This window comes from Cucumis melo, chromosome 3 (assembly GCF_025177605.1).
Source record: "Cucumis melo cultivar AY chromosome 3, USDA_Cmelo_AY_1.0, whole genome shotgun sequence".
Classification (NCBI taxonomy): Eukaryota; Viridiplantae; Streptophyta; class Magnoliopsida; order Cucurbitales; family Cucurbitaceae; genus Cucumis; species Cucumis melo.
Window position 1 is genome coordinate 25,043,548 of NC_066859.1, and position 25,782 is coordinate 25,069,329.

At 32.5% G+C, this 25,782-nt stretch overlaps 2 protein-coding genes across 4 annotated transcripts in view; one reads left to right on the forward strand and one right to left on the reverse strand.

The window, feature by feature from the left end:
- The window catches only part of LOC103488524 (myosin-15), a 30,914-nt gene extending 15,620 nt beyond the window's left edge, over nucleotides 1–15,294 (reverse strand). The window contains exons 1-19 of one of the 3 annotated variants that reach the window (XM_008447319.3): nucleotides 14,958–15,294; nucleotides 14,708–14,854; nucleotides 13,349–13,494; nucleotides 13,058–13,214; nucleotides 12,725–12,783; nucleotides 9,727–9,883; nucleotides 9,384–9,533; nucleotides 9,152–9,288; nucleotides 8,364–8,510; nucleotides 8,166–8,267; nucleotides 7,144–7,201; nucleotides 6,970–7,071; nucleotides 6,171–6,208; nucleotides 5,950–6,076; nucleotides 5,677–5,850; nucleotides 4,966–5,097; nucleotides 2,506–2,615; nucleotides 1,654–1,714; nucleotides 1,019–1,196 (exon numbers count right to left, since the gene is read on the reverse strand). In XM_008447319.3, the coding sequence (XP_008445541.1) occupies nucleotides 1,019–1,196; nucleotides 1,654–1,714; nucleotides 2,506–2,615; nucleotides 4,966–5,097; nucleotides 5,677–5,850; nucleotides 5,950–6,076; nucleotides 6,171–6,208; nucleotides 6,970–7,071; nucleotides 7,144–7,201; nucleotides 8,166–8,267; nucleotides 8,364–8,510; nucleotides 9,152–9,288; nucleotides 9,384–9,533; nucleotides 9,727–9,883; nucleotides 12,725–12,783; nucleotides 13,058–13,214; nucleotides 13,349–13,494; nucleotides 14,708–14,854; nucleotides 14,958–15,077 (2,302 nt within the window). In that variant the 5' untranslated portion in view covers nucleotides 15,078–15,294. Of the gene's footprint in view, nucleotides 1–1,018; nucleotides 1,197–1,653; nucleotides 1,715–2,505; nucleotides 2,616–4,965; nucleotides 5,098–5,676; nucleotides 5,851–5,949; nucleotides 6,077–6,170; nucleotides 6,209–6,969; nucleotides 7,072–7,143; nucleotides 7,202–8,165; nucleotides 8,268–8,363; nucleotides 8,511–9,151; nucleotides 9,289–9,383; nucleotides 9,534–9,726; nucleotides 9,884–10,067; nucleotides 10,088–12,724; nucleotides 12,784–13,057; nucleotides 13,215–13,348; nucleotides 13,495–14,707; nucleotides 14,855–14,957 lie in introns of those variants that run through there. The other 2 variants (XM_008447320.3, XM_051082084.1) reach the window with 2 other exon arrangements.
- A 6,435-nt stretch (nucleotides 15,295–21,729) lies between these two features.
- On the forward strand, nucleotides 21,730–24,251 carry LOC103488523 (ylmG homolog protein 2, chloroplastic). The gene is made up of 3 exons (XM_008447318.3): nucleotides 21,730–22,224; nucleotides 22,352–22,551; nucleotides 23,738–24,251. Exons 1-3 carry the CDS (start codon nucleotides 21,931–21,933, stop codon nucleotides 24,003–24,005), a joined length of 762 nt encoding a protein of 253 aa, XP_008445540.1. The 5' UTR covers nucleotides 21,730–21,930; the 3' UTR covers nucleotides 24,006–24,251.
- The last annotated feature ends 1,531 nt before the right edge of the window (nucleotides 24,252–25,782 follow it).

Here is a 25,782-nt window from a genome sequence, read left to right on the forward strand (position 1 = left end):
AAGCCATAGCTAATTTTAAAATATTTTAAGACGCAGATCATTGTCCCTTCCCCGAATATAGACGCAAAACAATTGCTATCAAAGAAAGAAATTACAGTAGAAGCAACTAATAAACTAAGTAACCAATCAATAATGCCTACATTACAAATAGTAAAACAAATTTAATGAAATGCATGTTTTTCCTGTCATGATATCAAGTGAGGCAACCAATAAATTTTCATGGAGCCATCCCACATTTCAATTTTAAAACATGAGTACTAACCCACTTTTTATATCATTTTTCATGTCAATCTACCTGGGATTGAAACAAAATTAAAATTTTACAAAATTCATCACAGATGAATTTTAACAAGTAGATCAAAATTTTAAATTATCTGACAGATATAACATTGAGTAGGGACCAGTGCAAAAAAGTAAAACTCCATAGAAGCAGTTTTAAAATTTCTGACTTTGCAATTAGGTGTAAAACCCCATACAAAGCTGTTTCAAACCTGTGGAAAGGTGTGTTTGATGGAAGTCTTACGTACGACTTGGAGGAACAAAGAAAAGACAAATTCCAATCACATCCCCTCGAAAAGACAGATTTTTTGGAATTATCAAATTCATGATTCTCGTCTTCACTCCTCCAGTAGTATGGTATGTTAAACTTCATGATGGTTTAAAGCTACCCAATGACCAGAAAAGGTTCTGGTAACGACACAAGGAAACAGCATAACTGGAGAATAGGTTTCAGAGACTAAACGTATAAGATCTCTATGGAATCCACCTTTTTCAAATGCATTGCTAGGTTAATTTTTACGTGCTGAAGACATGGTAAAGTCAACTTATTCCAATAATGTAATCCATGCAAAACAGTTATAGCAACACACAAGACATTCAACTACATGAATGCTAATCTCTTAACACTTGACATGAATATACCGAGAACCACAACCATATGAATAGGGTAGAGACGCCCAGCCAATTATATGACCTCCATAGAATAAATTAATTGGAGAATGGAAACAAGTACAATGACCTCTGCAATATGCTTGAAGTGCAATCGCAGTAGAACGCATCAATAGAAAATCCTTGCGCGCATGATATGTCCGTAACCGGCGTTGAATGCACTTCGCAGCATTGTCTAATACTTCTGCTCTTCGAGCATCCAGGATTCCAATTTGACCAGCCCTAAGAAAGACTTTGCTCCTACCCAACTACAATATAGATTTTACAAAATAGGTACACATTTCAACAGCTGCATGATTTGTTTAAAGTAAAAACCTCAGATCGGCCACATATATGGATTTAAGTACAACGATCAAAACCACAATTATAGCACAAAAATATTCAAAAGAAAACATAGAACTATATGATACAATAAAAAAAAAATCTGTTAAATTACAATTTCACGTACAGTTCATGAACTTTCAAAACTGTATCCAATAAATTCTTGAACTTTATAAACGTCTAATAGGCCCCTAAATTTTCAATCGAAGTTGTATATCCAATAGGTATACGGAATTTAATAAATACTATTAGACACAACCCTAAAATTTTAGGGACTTCAACTTGTATTTTAAACTAATTTTATTCAGATGCACTCACAACACATTCATGTATTCATTCAAGATAGGAAACGATTAAAAGAACAGATTCATATGACAACTTTACCTGAAAATTTTTTAGCTTCAACTTTTGTAGAATCTTTTCTGTAATCAATCTTTCATCGTAGCTACAAAAACAAAATTTGAGCAGAATACATAACCCACGAAACATAAACAAACGGGAGGAAGGGAGGGAGGGGGACAGAGAGAGAGAACAACCCGCATTAAGAAAACAGAGATTGAAGAAGACATTAACGTGTTTTTTGTGTAGAATCAACAACTTTCATTGATAATAAATGAAAGAATAAGCATAAGCATACAAAAAACAAGTCCACAAAAGCACCAATATTAAAGAAAGGGATTCCAACTAAGTAAAATAAAGATGCTTTGGCTTGTTTGGGTACACAGGTAGGAGACAGTGGCCGAAGGCAGCAGATGGAAAGAGCATTTGAAGACATCAAATGCAAGAAAGGACAGAGAATGAAGGTTGGGAAACCGATGATCAGGGAAGGGCTAGGAAAACAACGAGATATGGAAGAAGATAGGCTAAAAACCTAAAAAATTGAGCCAACATTCAGAAACCGACAGAGGACCGACAGATGGAGCTGGCATCGAAGTCAGCAAGATGCTGACGTACGAAAAGATGCAGTACGACCGTTGCAACAGCTGTTAGAGTTAGGTGAAAAAGTTAAGGTTGGCAGATCCGAATCAGACGAGAGGAGAGGGTCGAGAGAAGAAGAGTAGTAGTTACAAGAGGGTTCTTTTGTTCTTTTTCTTTTGTTTTTTACCAATAGAAAACAAAAAATTATTACCAATTTTGTTTTTCCTAAACATAAAGCAGAAAAAATAGAATGATTACAAAAATTTTAGAAAAAGGACAAAAATATATCAAAATAAAGAATACACAAATAAAACAAACCTTCCATCCAATAATTCAGGTGCCAACAATCCAAAACGATCAATAAACTCAGCATAAGTTCTTCTAGTGGGATAGCCTGCTAGACTTATTCGAACAGCCTCCAAAACACCCTTCACTCAAACAAGTTTAAAAATTACATTGCGTCCCACATGACTTGAACAAAGACTACATGCTATCGTTGCACTTATTAGTCAAAATAACAAACTGCATGCATGTTTGGAGCACATAAATAGAAAATCTACACATAAAGAAAACAACCCAAATAGCCAAGTCAATGTTATGTCTACATCACAGAATTTTCTTAATTATTACCACATCTCACAGACTTTGCTATTTTTCTATCTTTGTACCCTCGACAGAAAATTTATCTCAGAAAAATATTTTGTTACAGTGTCTCCGGAACAACTGTACAAATCTCTTAATAAACATTCTACTAAAACAAATGGAGTTTGTATTTGATTTCTAAGCTACCTTCTTAAAGACTGTTTGACACCGCTGGTAAAATACTTTAAACACTATAAAGATACACAAATCTCTTAATAAGCTTTCTACTAAAACAAAATTATTATTTAAGCGTAAAAAATATAGTTATAAATAAACAAGTACCCCAAGCAAAACAACCAGTAGCTCTTTCCCACCCCACAGGGCATTATTGATCAAAGCTTCTCCCACGTCTAATCAAAATTTCTGTTGACATATATCTCTACCAGTTGCGTATTCAACTTTATAAAGTTTAGCAGCTCAGATATTATAGAAGAAAGAGAAAAAAGACAGAATCATGTGTTCCATGGCAGAGAGAGAAAGAGAGGCGTCATTCTGGAAGGAGACTTTCACAGTTAAGAGTTACCAACTCTAAAGTGTATATAAACTATTCCCACGTCATGACCATTTTTTTTATAAAACGCTTCAAAAAGGATATATTAAAAAAAGAAAGAAAGAAAGAAAGAAATTCCCTCAACGTGACCAATTGAAAAGAGCTTTCAAATCTGATCTGGTTTTCATTTGGATGAAATTCATATTTTATTAACACTTCCAATTGGTCACGATGAAAACTCGAAGTTCTGGAGAAATCTTGAAGAATGATCTTATTAACATTAAAATTGAACTGGAAGACTAAAATCCCAAAAACGTGAAATTCTTCTTAGGGTCGCTCGCTATAGAAGTTTTAACACTCATGAGAAACTTCAAAACAAAATTCCAGCACACCATGCTCAGTCCTTCGATGTGCTGCCTTTGTTTCAAAGACGAGGAGACCTGAAACATTTATTTCTGCATTGTATTTTTACTGGGAAAGCGTAGAATACTTTGTTCAGAATCTTTAATATCGAGATTTGTCTTCCTAGTAAGGTTGATAGATGGATGTTGGAAGGTCTCAATAGTCCAGAAGGAAACATTTTGTGGAGGTGTGCTACCCATTCCCTTTTGTGGTGTATTTGGAAAGGGAGGAATAGTAGAAATTTTTTAAGACAATTATAATTCTTTTGATTCTTTTTGGATTGTGTTGCAACACATAGCTTCTTGATGGAGTACGAATTACGGCCCTTATTCTTTAGTTTTTTCCTGTGAGGGCCCTCTTGTCCCTTACACTTAGGTTGTTCTCTTTGTTCTATGAATATGTTTCTAGTCAAGAAAATACAGAGACCTTCTTAAATAGGCTGGATAAAAGGACCGTCAACTTGTTTGAATGGTAAAACTATTAAACTTCAAACTCAAAAATAACTTAACCAGCCAATATATCAAACAAACTTAAAACCAGAAGACCTTAACCCTTTTAAACAATTAAGGAAAATCCCAAAAGAACCCTACATCAGGATCTTCACAATGCTACAGCACCTTGACCACCAACTTTATCCATGCAAATTTTTTGCCCTCGATATGAACTTTGGTCAGTGCAGCGAAGGAAAAACTCAAATTCAAAATGCAAACTTGACTTGTTTCTATTTAATGAATTAATGAAAAGAGACTAACAATGCAAACTTGAAGCATTAGTCTTTAATGAAAAGTTGTTTCCTTCTCGGGAAAAAAATGCAAAATGCAAACTATTACCCCCAACATGAGTTTGAGTTAATGCAGTGAAGAAATAACTCAAATTCAAATGCCAGTACACTGTAAACCATAATCCTAAAACACTTGCGCAATCCTTATGATCCACTTTCAAAAGTCTTCTAAGCTTGAAGAATTTAATAAGTGAACTGAACTTGCAACTCAAACACCAACAACAATCTGATTATTCGCATACAGATATAAGGTTTAAGCATACAACTCAAAAGGAGAAACAATAAAATCCCGTTTTAATGTATAAATCATTAGTTGAAAACTAAAGTCAACCTTACCGAGTAAACAGCTAATAGACTACAAAAATGCAACCACTTAAGTTAACATAGGAATGTTAATCACGTATCTATCTGCATGCTGAAAGTTCCAACAAGAGAAAAGATATCAAATTTCCAGAAAACTGACCCCACAGCGTAATTGATGCAGAATGCTTAGATTCTCGAACTTCTGGGGCCTATTAAGAGAGTTTGGCTTCACACAGCGTACATAATGGGGCTCGGTAGAATTCAGCGTCTCCATCAGTGATTGAAGTTGTTGCTGTTAGCAACGCAATTTGTAGATCAGAACATCAGGTGGCAAAATGAATAAATAAAATTATTGAATAAAAATAGCATTTCAGTGTAGTGAGCATTCACTTCAAAGGAAAGATGCAAAAATCTAAGTCCACTCGAAGAAAAAGGTAACCAAATAGCATGGCGTTGTACTTATTAACACAGCTTTCATCCAGAAAACCATTCTTTTCCTGCCCCCACTAAGACACATAATAATGTTATTGAATACCTCCAAATACAAAAAAGGCAACTATCCAAATGTCAAACTTTATCCTAGAATAACTTCAAATATTTTCCTTTATTCTAATTCCAAATTATAATTAACAAAGTTTTTCTTCTTTTGGATATCCGCAGGCGTCCAAGCCAGCCTACGCATACCTCAACATCTCACGAGACAACCCACTAGACCCCACAACATTCAGGTGCAAAGGAAACTCGTAGGATATTAATTCTTAGGTAGGTAGCCACCATGGATTGTTATCATTAGCAAAGCTTCAACCTACCAACACTATGAACACTGAAACTTTGTACACAGTACATAGATTGAAATACTTTTCAGTCCCACCTTAAATCTTGAGGCCACGGAAGAAAATTTATACGATGATCTTGAGGATTCTTCTGGTAAGGAAGAGAAAAGGCCAGCAACAAAATTGCATCTAGAAGAAGCCAATAAATTGCAATGCTCTACCACAACATAATCACGATTTTTATCTAAAAATGTATCTGTATGATAAGTGACCTGCAGGAAGAGGAAAAACACAGCAACTTCACCCTGATGAAGTAAATAGTATTTATTTTGCACAATAGGATCAAAAATTTACATCAAAATACTACACACCTTTCCAGCATAATGGGAAAGAGTGAAATCCGTTTCTGAAAATTTTGTTCTTTCCAACCTCGGATGAGTACGAAAATTCTGAAACAATTTGGTTGAGAATGTTTCATGAGTTGATCTTGGGAACATACTGCAAGAAAAGGAAAATGAGGATAAGGATAAAATGTAGCAGAACAATTTATAGCTAACACGCACCAATTGATATTGAATAACTCAGACGGTACCAAGCCTCATCCAGCAAACCAATGATCCCAATAGGTTTCTGCAAGTCATAAAGATAAGTTAATGGGCAAGTGAAAAAAAAAGCTCAAACAATTAACACGGGCTTGGAAATATGGGTTAATATGTGTGTGTTTGAGAGAGGGAGAGATAGAGATTCTCTGAACCAAATATGTTGATTTAAATCAACATGGAATCTAGCCAGCAATTTGGCAACAAAAGCACAAGTTAAGAATTTGAAGTGCAATAATCATGGACAGAAAGCAATTTCAAATATCACTAGTATACCACAATGAACATGCAAGAATCACATTATAGTACATGTAAGTAAAAAAAAATGGTTTTATTTATTATAGGTCATATTTATATTATATTGATATGAAATACAATTAACAAACATAATGGCATATAAGCATCCAAACAATCAATTGATAAACCTCAGTCAATAATAGGTCTATCAAGTAGGTCCATAAGTGATAGACCTGGTAGACCTTTTAGTCTATCGGTGATGGGTGTCTTTTAGATATGTTCTCGCTTACCAACCTTTAAGAGTAATAGACACTAATAGAAGTTAAAATCATGTTATATTTATACATAGTTTTCAATTGAGATAAATAGAAGTCGAGGACCATCGGTCTTAATGTCACTTCATCTCTCACAGCCATAATTATGCACACAGTTTCCATCCCCAACCAAAATAAAAAATTCAAACAGTTAAACTTGCACAAAATTTTTGAAAGTTCAAAAACCTAGATATCACCCCATAAACAGGAAAATAGGCATAAAAGGAAAACAAGAGAAAACCTTCTCAATCAAATCCAACACATCCTGATTGTCGATAAATTCAATGTAGCTCCAATTTATTTCCTCTTTGCTATACTCTTCCTGTTCCATCTTAAAGACATGCTGAAACAAGTAGAAAAGATTAAATACAAATCCCTCATCGCTATATGCATTGAGAATTACAAGGCTGCACACCTCATTAAAATGTTGCTGAAGCTTTTCATTTGCAAAATTGATGCAAAACTGCTCAAAACTATATAAAACGAATGTGTTAATGAAACAGCGAATAACAATGATGGTACACCAAATTCGAAACAAAAAGATCATCTGTGATCACAAAAACAATTCATTTTGAGTAGTCAATAGCGTAGACACTTGGTTCTTTGAGAAACCAGAAAAAAAACACTTTTCTAAGCTAAAAAGATGCTTGAAGTATAATAAATTAAAATGAAAAAGAGGCAATATGAAGAGTATTTTATAAGAGATAAACAGTAAAGTTTTGATTACAAAGGTGGGAACAAGACATAAGAATTTCTTCAAGCATCAATATCTCTCGTGCTGGAAAATACTCAAGACTCGAGGCACCATATAGAAACCTCCTACTACTATTATGTTCTTCAAGATAAGTAAAACCAACTTCCATCCATTTGAAGTAATATAGAACTACAGAGACAACCAGATGTCAACTTTCACTTCACCACTTTAAAAGATTATACATCTTGAAAAACTAGATGATTACTTACCATCGAGACCCAAGATAAAATTCTATATCGATGACCATCTACCACCAAATACAGAAACCATCATACACCATTTTCCACCGACTATATCATAACATATAGATCAAAATCTTGATCAAGAAGTTCCCCAACAAAAACAAAACAAATGCCATTTACTAAAATATAATACAATTGTAGAAGATACTCAACAAAAGAAAACAAGTAAACAAATTACAAGCAAGGAATGTAACTAGTTAAGCCAAAAACCTTCTTGATGTTAAAATGTCAATGCCCTACTCAACAAGATTTGAATCTAACAAAAAATTATAAGCTAAGAGAACTCCACGTTGTGCTCGAATGAGAATTTATAATGCTCGAGACAAAAGAACTACTACATTTCAAATTCAATGCACTATGAAATCAGTACTTTGATATAAATATGAGGCTAACAGTGCAACTCCAAATGTAAAGAAATATGGTTTAGGGCAAGGAGATTACCTATTATCCTTAAAGCACTCAAAACCGTAAATGTCCAGTAAACCAATTTGAAATTGAGAATTCAAATCTTGCCCAACAGACCGGTTAATCTTATCAACAAGCCTGAAAGAAGGACAATGCATAAAAACTATGAGATGTGGCCATAATTTGTGTAGTAAGTCCCAAAAAGAAAAAAAAAGAAGTTCCAGTGCCTATCACCAATCAAACAGACGAGAATAAACAGTCTTTGCCAATGCATCCCGACTAGCAACAGCACCTTCACAGTCTAGTGCTTTAACAATAATTCCTTCACGAGTTTGAATTGAGCGAGTACAAAGGGCTAAGACCAAGAGGTTGGAATCACACCTAGTTGTGAGAATGCATATTTAGCAGTTAGCAATGCAAATACCTCAGGAAGGAAAGTGAACATTAATGTGAGTATTAAACCAGCAATTCACCCAAAAGCTTAGCTTTTGGGTGAATTGCTGGTTTAATAGTGAACATTAATAGGGAAGAAGAAAAGAAGGAAGATAATGGGGGCTGGTGGACCTCTCTCTCTACTTTGAGGGAAGAGCTTAATTGTAGATTGTAGATTGGGGTATTCAAAAATAATAATAATAATAGAAATTAATAAATATAAATCAGGAAATCAAATTGTAGATTGCAGAAAATACGGGGTAGTAATCAAAAGAAGAGTTGAAACCATGACTACATACGTTCCACCGCACACGTACATTTTCTTTCCAAAATAGAAACCTGAGAATCAAACCTCTGGGCAAGGATGACATTGCTGGTTTTCACCCAAAAAGAACACTAAGACATAAAAATTTAAAATAGATATAAAAACTGAGACTAGCTTTATTTAGTTATTTATATAAAAAATATATATCTTTTACTTATTGGGAAAAAAAAAAAAGATATGCAAAAATAGCTACCAATTAGATTTAAAATATCATAATCGGGGTAAAGTATGACAAGCATTTTTTAAGCTTCCCACAATCACCTACATGAGAAGATTAGAAGCCACCCCTAGATGAAAGGTAGATTTTTCATCCTTCAAGACCGAAGAGTCGTATTCTTTTCCAGGAGAAAACTCAACGTTCCCCAAATGCAAAATCGCAGCCAAGGTACGAAAGATAGCTTCCTGATTAGATGATAGAACCAAAATACATTAAGAGATTATGCCTGGTAAAATCTACTGTGAAAAGACAAGGTCATATCGATCTAGTCCTCTCAAACCTGATCCTCGTGACTGATACCAACTATGTCCATCGCTCTCCTTGTCCTAATATACTCTTCAGCATTGCTCACTCCATCTAATTCATAGGTCTTGCTTTGATTTAAGTATCGAAAATGACTTGGGTGATCTAACTTGTACTTCTCGGCATCCTAGACATGAATACGCCAAAAAATATATAAAATATTTACTTCTTGAGGAGCATACTAAACATCAAAAGCATGAAATAATGTCACTAAAATACAGCATTCACATTAAGAAAAAAAAAAAAAAAAAGACATAATGGCACATACATTAGAATCAACAGAATAATAAGAGACATATGGTAAATGGGAAAGACGTTACCCTTCCTGAAGCACATAACTGATAAAAACAATGATAATTCCTCTCAGGGTTCGTAATTTGTACAACACGAGAACGTTCTAGAAGGTAAGTTCTAATCGCAGCACCCGATATTCTACCGTTGGTGTCAAATTGAATTTCAACAAACTTTCCAAAACGACTGCATTTATAAAAGAACAAAACAATCCTATAAGTAATAACATCTTGAGTTGAATAAATATACACATCTACATATAGCATCATTACAGTACAGACAAACTAAGAATAATTGCAAAGATAGACTCTGATGATTCGCATTATCAATGAATTCGAGCTATTCTGTTGACTAAGGTTGGGGTCTATACCACATGTTTTTTCCAAATAACTTGATGTAGCAAATGTACCCTTCTTAGAAGATTATAGTTTTTATCCAAAGCCAGTCTTCAAGCAGGTTTCCCCTAATAGAAGCTATCAACAGCAACAAGCAACAGGAACAAGCACCAGGGCAGTGAAGGTAACATATTGTCAAGAAGTAAGAAAAGGTAATAGATATAACAACTTAAGAAAAGCAACACTATGACGTACTTTTTTTTAATTATAAAAGTCCACAGTCCAATTATGCAAAATAACACCGATAGAATAGTTAAAAAAGTCTTCAAATTCGATGCTTCGGGACCAAATCTCACAAGGGCCTCTCCAAACCTTTAAAAACTCCATTGTTCCGCTCACCCCACAAGATGTAGAACATCCTCCTTTTTTGATGTTTCTTTAAAATTCTATAATATTTCTTTAGCTAATTCTTGAGTATCTTGTATCTTGAGATTAGTTATTCTTTAGTTAATTCTTGTATCTTGAGTTAGTTCTAAAATAACTACCTCAGTTCTAAAGTTAGTTCTAAAATAACTAACTTCAACAAACTCTTGTAAATTTCCAGCCTATAAAAGGCTTCCCCTCTCATTAATAAAAAATATCAGAAGTAATATTCAAGTAAATTCCTAAAGACTTTGCATTACTGCATCAATTGGTATCAAAGCGTGATCCTAGCTCACCCTTCCCACAAAACTTGGATCTTACCACTCATAACTATGGATGCAGAAACCTCCTTCGACGAATGCTTGCAGTTGGTAGAACAAGCTGTTAAAGAACTCCGAAAAAGACAATCGGACATACAGCAATCAATAGTAGATTTGACTAACCTTTCCACCCATTTCATGTCCAGCCTTTAGAAGAAGCAATTCAACCTCCAAGAAACCAAGTTGCAGAAAATCAAGAACGGCAAGAAGTACCAAGAAACCAAGCTGCAGCAAATCAAGAACGTCCAAGAAACCAAGCTGTTCATATCCACAACAGCTCTATGGGAACAACTTACCAGGCTACTTGTTAGATGATTCCGACTCTTCCAATGAAGATAACTTGCTGAGTATTCATCAAGAACCACAAAGAGAACTCGGTTTTCGACCATACAATCAAGAAGAACAAGAATTTGAAGATGTCGATTTGGAAATGGTCACAAATGAGAAAAAAAAAAAACCCAATGAAGGAGATGAAAAAGAAGTATCGAACACCGAGCAAAAACCGAACAAGAACGACAAATTGGTTGCAGTGAAATGAATCTCCAAACCGTCAAAGATCTTCAAGTGAATGATAAAGAAAAATGTGATTCTTGAAGGATTTTCTTCAAAAACTAATTCTTTTGAAATGGATTCCTTGAATACGGTTTTAAGTGAGATTGAAGGAAACATCTTTTTCGGGTTTACGGCCGATGGAGAGGTTCATCTTTCAATGGTCATATTTGATTTCTTGCCTTGATTTTATCCCTTCGATCATGATATTTTTGTTCAAAATGTACGAGGTTGGTTTGGTCATACTCTGTTGAACTAGCTTATTTCATTTTTTTTTTCTTTTTTTTCATCATAAATTTCTTCTTTCTAAAAATCGGGACGAGTTTTTTCCTAGGGGAGGGGTTTGATGTAGAACATCCTCCTTTCTTGATGTTTCTTTAAAGTTCTTTAATATTTCTTTAGCTAATTCTTGAGTATCTTGAATTACCATTCTTGTATCTTGAGATTAGTTATTCTTTAGTTAATTCTTGTATCTTGAGTTAGTTCTAAAATAACTAACTCAATTCTAAAGTTAGTTCTAAAATAACTAACTTCAACAAACTCTTGTAAATTTCCAACCTATAAAAGGCTTCACTATCAAAAGTAATATTCAAGTAAATTCCTAAAGACTTTGCATTACTGCATCACCACATCACCCACAAAATAGTATACACCCCGGCAAACCAAAGAAAATGACCCTTCTCCCCCAAGAGGGTTGGAAGGGACTCCTTAAGCAATGATTCCACATCTTTGTGCCATCCGATAGAGAAAGCAACAAAGCTACTAGCGAGGGCATCTTCCTCTTAAGACAATCCATCGTGTTAGCACGGCCATGTAAAACTTGCTAATTAAAGAACCTCATTTTCCTAGGAATCATATTCCTCCGCAACACCGGAAATAGACAATCCTTCAATCAACATATGAAAGAAAGACATACACATGAGTCCTTCCAAAGGATCAACATTCCAAAACCTCAAAGCACTTCTCCCAAAACTAAAAAGGTGACCCTCAAGTAAGGAAACAAGATCAGCCACCTCCATTGTTTCCCTAATGGAAGTGCCCAGCGAAACCCGAAAAAAAGGAATATGAGCTCCCCGATCAGGTGACCACCCTAGAAAGTGATTTACGATATAACTAAATACACAATTGCAACGAAATACTTAGTGTTGTGGCATTTAGCAATATTGCATCCCTATTCATTTATGCATGAAACTGAAGAGAATGAATCAACATACGTCTTTGAGAACACTAAAAGGTAGATGATGGAAAAATCAAACAAGGTTTCAAGACAGATTAGTGTAATATAACGGGCAAAGATTCACAAACCAGCAGAGGCTGTCTTATGGGCTGAATGATACTCAGAGCAACAGAATTGGGAAAAAAGTACATAATAACAACAAGTTCTAGAAAACTTTACCCACCTTGAATTATCATTTCTAACAGTCCTTGCATTACCAAATGCTTCCAGTAAAGGATTTGACTGCATGAGACAAAAATTGAACACGTTGATACTATAAGAAATAACTAACAGAGTAATATCACTACTGTATGATGAAGATAGCAAACTTAATGCAGTGCAACTACATTAAAGCGTAGATTTTTAACATAAATGTGCTTTTCATATTTTTGGTATCGTAAGCTAAATAAAACTTTGCCTCCAGAAAAAACAAACAAGGTAAAAATATTGTGATCACATATAAATCTTAACCAAAATGGTACAGCATAGAATCTGGCTGACAGAAAGTGACCCTTACTTCAAGAACTTGTTGTTCAACAGTTCTGTTATCACCTGACGCTCGACCTCCAACAAATGTAAGATATTGCATAATCAATTTTGTTGTCTCGGTTTTCCCTGCCCCACTCTCTCCACTGACCAATATAGACTGGCTTCGCCCCTCACTAATCATTGCTCTGAAAAATGAAAGAAAATAAATGAGGGCCCCATTACTGCTCCATCATGTGAAAATTGTACAGAGGATGCATTAGCAACTGCAAAATCATATAAATGTACTCCAGGTATCCATTAAAACTTCGCTTACACTTACCTATATGATGCATCAGCGACGGCAAAAACATGAGGACTCAGTTCCCCAAAAGGTGCTCCCTTGTACTGCTCCATCATGTGAACATCGTATAGATGGGGAAGCTTTGTGAATGGATTAACAGCAATCAAAATGCTACCAGTGTATGTCTAACAGAAAACAAAAGGCAACAAACATGAATATGTAAGTTCACAAAAAAATTTATAGTGATGCCAAAAATAAATAATGAAAACAAGGCATCTGAGCAACTACAATGGCAGATAGAGTAATTTATCCAGATGATATATTCTGCCATGATTATGATGAACAAGACTCAATCATATTGATGATGTTATAAGCCCTACAATGAGCAGATATTTGGAAGAAAAAAAAAACATCCTTTCACTTTTAGGCTTTCTGCCATTTCAATATGATTCTTGTCTTAAACACCAAGATCAAGTAGAGCATGACGTTTATGGCCAAGTTCTAACCAAAACCAAAAACTGAAAAGGATTCAAGCATAAAGTCCTACATTTGAAAACTAAAAATAATAGTTGCTGCTCAATCACGATGTGATACTAAGAGACAGAGCTCTATAAATGAATTTACTAAAAGTCAAGTACTTCAACGGTCATATCCTAAGAAGCATAGATATGGAAAACACGGATATGACACAACATGGACACAGCAACATGCAATATTTTAAAACTCTAGAACACAACACGACAATGACACATTCACTAAAATACACTTTTAAAAAAATGTATATCATTTATATGCCAAACGAAAATTCAAAGTCAATGGGTTGATCCATTTATATGTTTAAAAGTTAGTTTGATGTATTTCACATTCAAAAGTTATGTATATGCCTTTTGAGCCTACTCGACAAATGTTCGATGCATGTCTAACACAGTTGTTGCACTAACAAATGTCCAATGTGTGTCCAACAAGTTCTGGACTCATGTCAAACTAAAGTGCCCGAGCTAGGTCACGTCCAATGACATCTTAGCAACTAAGCTATCTATGCTAACAAAGTAAAATTTTCCCCATAGATAAGACCTACTTACATAGGCATACAATGCCTGTTTCAAGCACAGACAACATACCATTTAAGAAACCCAGAGATGCTAATTTGTGGTCTAGTCATCAAATTAAAACAGAAATTGAACCCACAGGCCAGACACGAGACTGCAGAGACAAAATACTCAAATAACCCCCATTTTCCAATCCTTTATGACCATTAATCCTTGTGATAAAAATAACCAAGTTAACTTACCGTAAATAAATTATAGTTAAATACGCATTTAACATAATTAAGTAAAACTCATACTAATAACTAGTTTATCTACCTATCAATCAAAGAACTGCTCAACTACATCTTACATATATGTCATTGAGAGAATATCTTCTTTGAAGATTATAAAGCACTCCAGGTTCATTCAAATAGGTCAACTTGGTCATATCATCCACTCCACCATGGTCATCCTCATCCGCATCCCTCGGCAACAGCTTCTCAGGAAGCGCCAACACCTACAGGTTGAAAAACCAGAAAACACAATTAAGAACACCATTTCCTATCGCTTCAAAATTTTCAAAAACTCCTCCAATTAAAACGATGGGGGAAGGGTATCACCTTCTTTCCAGTAGCAGTTGAAACTCGAACTTGTTTACCAACGAAGTCGAGGACTTCAGCCGCCACCCAAGCAAAATCTCTATCCTCCACCCAGACCTTAGAGCCCTTGCGTAGGCTCATTTTCGGGTAGCTAAAATGAAACCGTGAGCAGAAAGCAAGCAAAATCAACAGGTTTCAAACAAAGTAAAATTGAAATTGAAACCCTAAGAACAAAGAATGGACAAGACAGAGACAGAGGCAGAGAAGAAATGGACTTGCATAGGCATTGTTTTTGGAGAAACTTTTGGGTTCCCGCTCTAACAGGCAGGTGTACACTTGAGTTTCTCAAAACAAAGAAGAAAAAGAAATTAAATTGTGAAACTGGGCGAGATATTTATAGCGTAGTCGACACGTCACCCCTCTACTGCTTTCCCAGTACATATAGCCTTTGATTTTTATTTTATTTTTTTTCTTTTTCTCAACGTCTCCTTTTCTATTTTCCGTTGAAAAATTTATTTCCATTTAATTACTTCAAAACGACTCGTTTTTGGATGCCACCACGCGCTACGTGGGAGCGTCCTCCCCGCCAAACTGACTTTTACGTAAAGTTGATTTTGAAATTTTGAAATTTTGAAAATAATTCTCTTTGTACTTTTTCAACCTACTACCATACCATACCATACCACCGTCGAACAATCTGTCTCATTCTCAACCATTATCTTTTTCTGACCCATTTTTTTGCATCTATCGGAGCTTTCGCCACCACGCAATCACGCAACCTTATGAATTTGAACGTGGAATGGGCACATAATAATATTACCATCAAATTTTGGAAAATAACTTTTGTCAGTGTAAATTGAAACAATGTTTCAAACTTCAAAGCCATGTTTGGGGAAGGATTATAAAGGAAGGGTTGGGTTACCTTTGTTTGGGAGAAGGTTATCAAAACCTAATTTTATCCCCTTAGCACACTCTTCTTCAACTCTTCTTCAACCATATATCTCAGTTCTTTCCCAACTCTTTCTCAATTCATTTTTTCCCTCGTTTATAATTATTTTATTTTAAAAACACAGCTTATTCTTTTAATTATGAATTCGATATAGTTACATTATTAAAATTTTAATTTATCTATTTATTATTGAATTAGATAAATTATTGTTATTACACAATTAAAATTTTGATTTAATTACCTTTAATCAACTCTATTTTTAATTCATATTAATATATAGTGAAACTAAAATTTTGATATCAATTTCAACCTTATTGGTTTTTTTAGTTAGTTTAAATATTTAAGGAATGTCAATTCAATAAAAATTAAAAACAAAAATTTAACAAACTACCCTTAAATTATTACAACAATTAGAAAACCATTAGGAATATCTGATTAAATTAAAAATGGGTGGGGTTGTAATTTCAGTAAACCCATTATTTATAAGTGGTTTGTCTATATTTTCTCATTTTTATAACGTTATTTTGGTTATTAAATCAAGTTTGGTAAATTAACATAACAAATTTGCGGTAGGTTCGTGAAGCTTTTACCCAAATAAATATTTTGAAAGTATATAAATCAACGTTAAAAATAATAAAAATTAAAGTTGGTACTTTAAAAGTATACTAAAATAAATTGAAGATAAACCTAAAATTAGATTCATTGTAGATTTTCGTTAGAAAACAAAACTAGAGTTGGTAGAAACGTTCATTGTTATTTTATGTTTCTGGTACTTTGTATTTTCAATTTTTATTTGCACTTATTTACGTGTTTACAAGTTGCATGTCAAATTCATAAAATCCAATTTATTGAAATGTTATGTATACTTAAAAAATGTTGAAAAATTAAAACGAACATTGTAGTTAAATAAATTAAAGCAAATTTTTTACGAAAAGTACGACGATTTAGTAAATTAAATATATGAAATTTGTAGATTAGATTTAGAATATGAATTTTAAATATATGTATATATATTAAAAAAGTATTCGCACGTAACGATTACTTAAAAAATGTTCAAAATGAACGTTGTATGTAAATAAATTAAGGCAAATTGTTTTGCAAAAACTATGACAATTTGGTAAATTAAATATACGAAATTTATGTATTGGATTTATAATATTAATATATATATATATATATATATATATATATATATACAAATTCTACAACACCATCTAACCCTTCCATAACACATTTTATCATAGCACTATCATAACCTTGTCAACATAATTTTTCTCCCAAATACATTCTATCATAATATTATCATAACACTTCCTCCATAATGTTTATGTCAAACACATTTTATCACAACACTCCTCCAAATATATATTTCAAAGTTAAATTCTCGTTGAGCTAGTTTATAACTTTTGTTTTTTTTTTTTTTTTTGTTAAAGTTGGTTAACTGGTGAGTACTTTACAAAGAAAACGTAAAAAAAAAATGATAAATTTGATAAAATATTTACAAATTTACGTGTATTAAAATAATTTTTTTTAGTGATTTTTTTATCCTTTTGGATGAATTTTTTATAATGAACAACAGATAGTTTGTTTTTTATTGTTTTAAAAAAACTCATAATTTATTTACATGTGGTGTGCGAATTTGTTTTTCGATTTTATAATGTAAATGATAGTGTATAGTAAAAACATTAAAAAAAAAAGGAGTATAGGGATTAAATTCTAGATTTAATGACAATGCATTAATGGAACAAGACATTTAAAACTACATGGATTAAAAGTAGACAACTCCTTATATATATTAAAGTAGCATGGTCTAGCTCTTTTAAGAGGTTTGATATATTTATTAAATTAGGTTTAGATGGGTGGTACGGGATGAATTATGATTCTAAGATTATTTTTAAGAAAATATATATATTTTAAAAATCGCATGGATGTGGAGAAATCTATTGTTATTTTCAGTCACTTGTCTTGTTAATGAGGTGTATTGAATACTTTTATTTTGACACCTATTGCTTTTAATTGTTATCGTTACCAAGTTACCTATTGGGTGGTATGTTGCATGTCCTCGTCGATTATCCTTGTGGCTAACAAATTTATGAAATTGTTGTTTTTTCTTTAAGAACATTGTCTTTAAACAAAGAAAAAACCATTTTCGAATATGTGTATTTGGTTGTCGGTTTTTATGAGTTAATGGAGAAGATTACAGGTAGTAGGAGTAAATAACAGATTTTCACTGTTCAACTAGTTGTCCTATTTTTTTTTCAACCTGTGGCATGGGCGGTTCAGGTTGAGTAGGGTTTCGTTTTAAGTTGTAGCTTAAAATTGTTGTCACTTTTGCTGTTTGAGAAAGAGAGTAAGATAGCATGTTGGTAAATTTTATTTTTTAATTAGAAAACCAATTACTATTGGACAAATCAACACTAAGTTAATGTAATTAAATCACATAAACTAAAATAAATTTGTTATTTTAATTAGAGATGTCCATGGAAGGAGACAGGATGCCACTTCCCGTCTCTGTCCCAACTCTCCCGTTCCATTTTCCATCAGCACAAAATTTTATCGTGAGAAAAGAGGTGGGAACTCCCGTTCCATTTTTCATCAGCACAAAATTTTATTGTGAGAAAAGAGGTGGGAACTCTTGGCTTTTTTTTTTTCTTTTTTTTTTAAATTTGTTCTTTTTTTGATAAATAAATATATACGAGTATTTTAAAAAATATAACAAAACGACAAAATATTTATGTTGTATAAAACAATTTTGAAAACATAAAAAGTACACTGGCCCACGATATAAAATACAAAAAATGTCCCGTTAACGATCCACGTAGTATATTTGGTACACGATCATTTAGATTTGGCTATTTAAATCAAAACGATTTATTATTTCAGTTTTATCGTTTAATTTGGTTACACGTTGACATTTATTTTATTTCAAAATTTGGTACATGATCATTTAGATTTAGCTAAACGAATGTTTTCAATATAAATTTGGGTAAACATTTTTTTTTATTCTTTTGGTACACAATTGATTGATTTTTTTTATTAAATTATCGTTTAAATTTAGCTACTTCAAATTTTTCAAAATTATTTATACACGATCTTTTAGATTTAGCTACAACCTAAAAAAGGAAGGAAAAAAAAGGAAATGAATAAAGACGATATAAATAAATCGCATAGAGAGAGAAAAAAGGACAGTATAGACCTGAAATATTTAAAAAATGACTAACTTCATCGACTTTGTTACACGCGTCTTACATATTTTAGTAGCTTTGTTGTATTTATGAAAATTAACTATATAATATATATCGAGTGCGGAACGAGGGGTCAGGTTGGGGACGGGGAATATACTCCTCGTTCCGGGGAAAAAAATAATCTTCACTATAAGCGTGTAAGATTAACCCGACAACCTGAATAACCCGGACTACCCAACCTATTTATGTGAGTTGGGTTGGGTTGGTTTAAAATATGGGTTGGGTTGGATTGAAAATTTTAAATTTTTTCGGGTTGGGTTGGGTCTCGGGTTGGATGATTGAAAATTCGGTTCAACCCAACCCAACCCGAATTAATATATATATATATATATATATATATATATATATATATATATTAATATTATATTTTTTTAATAAAATATAAAGTTAAAAAGAAAGTTAGAAACCCTAGACTAAAAAAGAAAACACAAGATGTGCCTCTCTTCCTAGTCTCTCGGCCTCTCTGTTCTCTCTCACCCTACAAATTTAAATGCTTGGGATGCTTATTGGATATTTATAAATTTATATTTAGCTTTTCAACTAACATTTAAGAACTTTCTGATTGTTATTAAAGTTGTATTTCATGAACATTTATGGGTATGTTTGGATTTATGTATGTTTAAGAACTTTGAATTTAGGACAAATGTTTAGATTTATGTATGTTTAAGAATTTTGAATTTATGTATGTTTGTAACTCTTGAAATTTTAAATTTATGATGTATGGAACTTTGAATTTATGTATATTTGATATTTGAATGTATAATGATTTTGATTTTTTAAAAAAAACAAACAATATTAAAACCTACAAAAATTAAAATTTAGAAATGAAAAAAAAAAAAAACTCGACAACTCAACACAACCTATATTTTATGGGTTGGGTTGGAAACTAAATTCGGGTTATTTGGGTTGCCAACCCAACCAACCAAAAAATATGGGTTGGGTTGAGAATGTCTCCCAACCCAACCCGATTACATCCCTACTTCACTCCATTGCCCATTCTCCGTGTATTCGGGATTCTCCGCCTCGTTCGGGGAATTCCCCTACCATTGTTAAAGTGTCATCTTTATTTTTAATTATTTTCACTCATAATTTATTGTAGCATGTGCTTTTTTTTTATGATTGCAATTTAAATGAATTTAAATTATTTGAGAAAAAATAATTGTCATACAAAATTAATCAATTAAATTTTAAAATGTATGCATTAATATTAATATGAAAAATGATAGAGGAATTATTGTGAAGGAAAAAAAACTATTTGCAAAATATAACAAAATAGTAATAATAATAATTTAAATAAACTAGACAAAGTTCGATATATTTTATTAATAGTTTTGATGTTTTGTTATTTTCGAAAATGAACCAAAAATATATTATTATAACATATTTGTGCTATATTTATAAAATCTTTAAGTTTAATTTTTTTTCTCTCTACTTTACCATTCATTTATAATCATTCTTATTATTAATTTGGTGGGTAATTTTGTTGTTAATCAAATGTAATACTGATAATTAAATCACTCTAATGAACTCTTAAAATCTACCTCAACACCACTATCCACTTTTGTTGTAATTTATTTTTAGTTTTTTCATTATTTTATTCGAGTTTTATATCAATGAGAATGATTTCTAATAATTAATTATAATTGAAATGTAATAAAATATGAAGCGTATTTATCTATTTATTTTTTAAAAGAAAACATGGCTTACTTTTAATTATAATTACATTGGTTTTAAATTTTTTGAAAATTTAGTGGTTTTGTAACATTAATATATTTACCGTAAAAGGAGCTTCTTTATTACCTTTCTTAAAACTGGTTCTCCTGGTTTCTTGTTGTTTTTCTCTTAGACACAACTCAATTTCTTTCGAAATCCATTTTTTGATTTAAAGAAGGATGGACAAGGACTTTTTTTTTTTCACTCATCTAAACTCTTTCCTCTAGCAAGTTTTTTTTTTTTTGCATGATTGACAGATGAAACAACAAATTATTAAGGATTTTCGTCCCACTCCAAGAGATTTTAATAATCATGTAGCCTTTCTGTCGATGATTGCAAATGTTTGTGGAATGAATTTTGCTAGAAGATCATTATTGGATTTTTTAGACATCATCATGATTGTTTTCTTTAATTTATTGTGATATTTATCGTGGACTTGTTTGTTTTTCTTTGTATTGAAAAACAAAAACACTATGCCATCGGCTTAATTCACTAGTAACTACAAATATTTGTTTTTTTTCTTTAATTGATATACTCTTGTTCTTTGGATAATAAATAATATAAAATAGTTTTTTATTTCATCTTAGGATATATTCTAAAATCAAAGTAATCTTAGTTTTAAAAAACATCAATCTAATTTTGAAAAATTTACATTAATTTATACAACTTAATTCAAATATGGAATGAATTATAAGAAATTTAAAGAGAAAATGTCATTCAATATTAAAAAAATAAAACGTAAAAGTAATGGATCATACTCAACGCCCCGATTGTGTTGCATAATTTTATGAGCGTTTTCAATTTTAATATTCCGATTATATCGATACACGTGCATTGATTATCTAACCATTTGATTTACCGAACAAAAGCGGTTAAAGAATCCCAACCGGAGCCTAAATGAACTTACACTGGGCTCGTGTATTGGGCTAGTCGAGTGGATCAGAATTTCCCGTAGCTTCGAAATCACAGCGGGGCTTTCGTCAGAGAGAGAGAGAGCTCTGCTGTTCGCTTCTCCGTCTCTCTCTTCAATCCATTATCCTCTTCGTCTTCCTCAGCTGCCTCTCTCAGACACGCCGAGCAAAGCAAGATGACTCCTCACGAGTCGTCACTTCAAAACCCTAAACGAACTTCTACAGCTTTCAACTTCTTTCCAAATTGCATTTCCTCCTTCTCACCCGCATTTTCTCAAACACCTTCTGGACCATCCAGACGAAGGCAACCCGAATTCGCCTCTCCATGTAATTTTCTTCGCGACCTCCATGAATCTTTCGCCTCAACTACTGAAAGCTGTATTAGACTCTTTCACTCATTCGCTTCTGAGAATCCATTTCTGCATAAATTGCTCTCGTTGCCTTCTGAGTTCCAGAGTTTTCGTTTCCAGGTAGCTAACTGCAACTATATCTTGGACTTCCATCCGTTTGTTTAGTTTGATTTTCCGCTAGAATATGGCATCGGTGCTTTCTTTTTTCTAATATCTGCAGTACTTTGTGTTGAATTCTTCTTTTCAGATCCACAGTATGAACTCCAGGAATTTTCGAGCTCTCTCTAGTCATAATTTTGCTGCAGTTTTGCCGGGGGATTCTATGGCAGGACTTGTAGTTGCAAATGGCATTCAGAATTTCTTGAGCCTTTACAATACACTCTTGGTCGTCAGGCTGGTTTTGACTTGGTTTCCGAATACGCCTCCCGCCATTGTTAGTCCACTAAGGTAACTTTGATTTGTTTTTGACATTAATATTAAAAGAAAAATTAGAAAGAAGAAGACGTTGTCACCAGGTTGATTGTGAGCCTGGAACGAGATTTCTGAACTGAACATAGTACCAAGGTTTTATATCCTTGTAGCTTGAAAGAGGGAAACATCTATACTTGGTGTTTGACCATAGTGATTTAGAAGTTGGAAGTTGAGACTGTCTTATCACTCACACTCAAATTCACATATCAAAAGCTACTGATTCCGTCATTAGCTATCTTTTGCATAAGAAACAGATCTTAAAACTTCTGTCAGGCAAGTATTATGGACAAAAGGAAGCCAAGAACATATTTTTTTTTTTTAAAAAAATTGAAGTAAAAAAAGAAAAAAAGAAAAAGAAGAGGGTACCATATTGATGAATGAAGCAGTAAGATTACAATCTATTGGTGAGTTACAGGTTACAACAAAGTTTTCCAACTTGAGATTGTTTTACACTAAAGAAAAGCAGTCAAAAGAGGAAGTATCTTGAAAAGGCAGCCACTCATTTCACCACAAAGGAGCTAGATAAAAGATAGAAAGACTGCCAACCGTAGAACTTGTTTAGTACTACCAAAAGGATGACCAACCAAAACCGAAGGGACAATGTTGAAAACGTTATTAGGAAATGTTTATGACCAGCCAAAAGCCTCTAAAATAATTAGCCAAAAACTGGATGCAAACTTTTTCTTAAATATTAATATACAATAATTAGTTTTAAAGAGTCTCCTTGGCATATTTTCTTGCTTAGCCGTTTTTACTAATACTTCTCTATGCATGTATGGAAGTTGGAACAATTGTCTAAATGCATAGGAAGTCTAAAAGATGTGTTTTTTTTAGCACATCAAAGCAGACAAGCTCCTAGTTGGCCAAACATATTTTTCTGTTTTTTATCCTTTCGTTATTGAAGAATGCATTGATCTAAGGAGTGCAATCAAGTACTATTATTCATATTACTCGGAAACAAATATAACTAAATTGTAATATTTTTTAGTACAATAGTTTAGGTGCCCTTTTTTAGCTGATCGGGGTGCCCTTTCTAGTTTGTCTTAGATTCCCAAACTATACACACACACACACACAAAAAAAAAAGTTTTGAAGATATATACGTAAAAGAAGTTGCAATGTAAAATTTTGTGCTAATTGTCATGGTTTGTTTCTGTTTCAGCACGTTATGCGACCCATATTTGAACATATTTCGTGGGATTATTCCACCACTTGGAGGGACACTTGATTTATCTCCAATATTGGCATTCTTGGTCTTAAACGCCTTTACCAGCACTGCCGCTGCACTTCCTGCTGAACTTCCAGCCCCAAATTCGTCTCTTGCCAATCCTAATCCTTTAGAAGGCTCTGTTGATCTTACATCATCACAAAAGAAATGGATGAGAAGGCTGCAGGGAAGTGGAAAGAACAATGCTGATGCTGATCAATAGCCTATAATTCAGGTTTGTATGCGTTGATTGAGCTCAATTTATTTGAAATTATGACTCTTTCATCCTTGTATTCTGTCTATTGTAAAGTGCGGTTGATCGGATTATTACTTTGAGTTTGTGACAATTTTCTTGATTGTGTACACTGTAAATCTTGTAGTTCAGTCAAATTGGTTAGATCACTTTCTTCCATCTCAATCAAGACATGTAAATTTTATATTTAATAGATTTTCAAACTATTTGTCTCTACCCTCGGTTTTTTTCTCGAATTTCTAATTAATTCCTTTGCCTTGTTTGAATTATGTTTTTTATTTTTGTTTATCTATTTATTGGGGGTCGTTTTTATCTAGAATTCATGCTTGTTTCTCCACAATTTATGGGTAATGGTTTTCGCCTATCTTATGAAAACATTTGGATTTTTAAGTCAAATTAAAAAAGCAAAAATAAGTTTATTTTGTTTTTGGTTTTTCTTTTTTGTATTTAGGCTTTGGGGTTTTTGTTTTTGAATGTTGAGCTCATAAACATTAAAACATTAAATATTTTTCCTACGTGCAAATTTTTTTGTTTGTTCTCATGATAATAATGAAGCGAAAACACGTTTAATTTTAAAAATAAAAAATAATATGATTACGAGATGGCACCTGTGTTTTATAATTGTTGTTCTACCCAAGCCAAATAAAACTAAATAAAATAGTTTTTATATATTTTATTATTATTGTTGTTTTAGGAAATGAACATAATGAGAAGAAGTTAAAAACAAACAAAATTTAATAAACAAAAAAACATATGAAATTAAGGTTATCCACCTCTAGCCAAGATCCTAGCCATGTGTGAAGGTGTTTTGTTTCGCTTCATCGTGGAATCAGATTTGCCTTGGAACGGTAAAACCCAACAATGAATGTGGGGAGGACGCAAGCGCCGCCGAAAGCTGGATCGTCCATATTAGGGTTTTAGCAACAAAAATTCAATTATATTTCTTTCAATTACTGTAAAGATAAAATTGTTAAAATGGCCAGATTGAATAATCTTAATGCTGATTGGTCTGAAGTATCTGTAATCCTTTTGTCCCAGTGGCTTTATAAAATCATTTTTTTTCTTAAGAAAAAAAGATAATTATAATCAAATCTTGGGTTAAATTACAATTATAATAAAAAAAACATCTAGATTTAAATGCAATTCAATGTATCATCGTTTTCAAATAATGTAAATTTAAAAACAAATTGTTGTGAGAATAAAAAATACTTTGTGTTCCTAAATTTTCACATTACAACATCCGAACTTTAATTTATAACCTTTTAATTTAAGGTGTAATGCAAAGTATTTTATTTTAAAAAATAAGTCATTTATAAAAAAATGTTTAAATGAACCTTTGGAAACTAACCTAGTAAAAATAAAATTATGTTTACTCAAATTTGTAAACCATTTTAAATTTCCGTATAAACACTTGAATGTTCATGTCATGTTTACTTGTATTTTATTAATCAATATAATGAAATGTTTTCTTTGTTATATTTAAAAAATCTTTATGTATATTGCTAGTTAAAATAATGTATCTCCCAGGTGATGGAGATCCAAGGTCACATAAACCACCGACTGTTTTGCAATGTTTATTTTAACTCATTTATTATAAAGTAGATCTTTTAATAGATAACCCAAATAAGAGACATTTTATTTTATTTAAAGAAAAAAAAAAGAATTTCAAATAAAAAATAAAAAAAGCAAATATCATTGTATACTCCCAAACTAATTTGGACTTTGTATTAATTTCAATCTCGAAATA

Bases quoted from the DNA above. Each gene is read 5' to 3' on its own strand.
- LOC103488523 (XM_008447318.3), top strand. From the start codon at position 21,931: ATGACTCCTCACGAGTCGTCACTTCAAAACCCTAAACGAACTTCTACA. The intron at 22,225-22,351 runs GTAGCTAACTGC...TCTTCTTTTCAG, and splicing joins TCCAGAGTTTTCGTTTCCAG to ATCCACAGTATGAACTCCAG. The intron at 22,552-23,737 runs GTAACTTTGATT...TTTCTGTTTCAG, and splicing joins GCCATTGTTAGTCCACTAAG to CACGTTATGCGACCCATATT.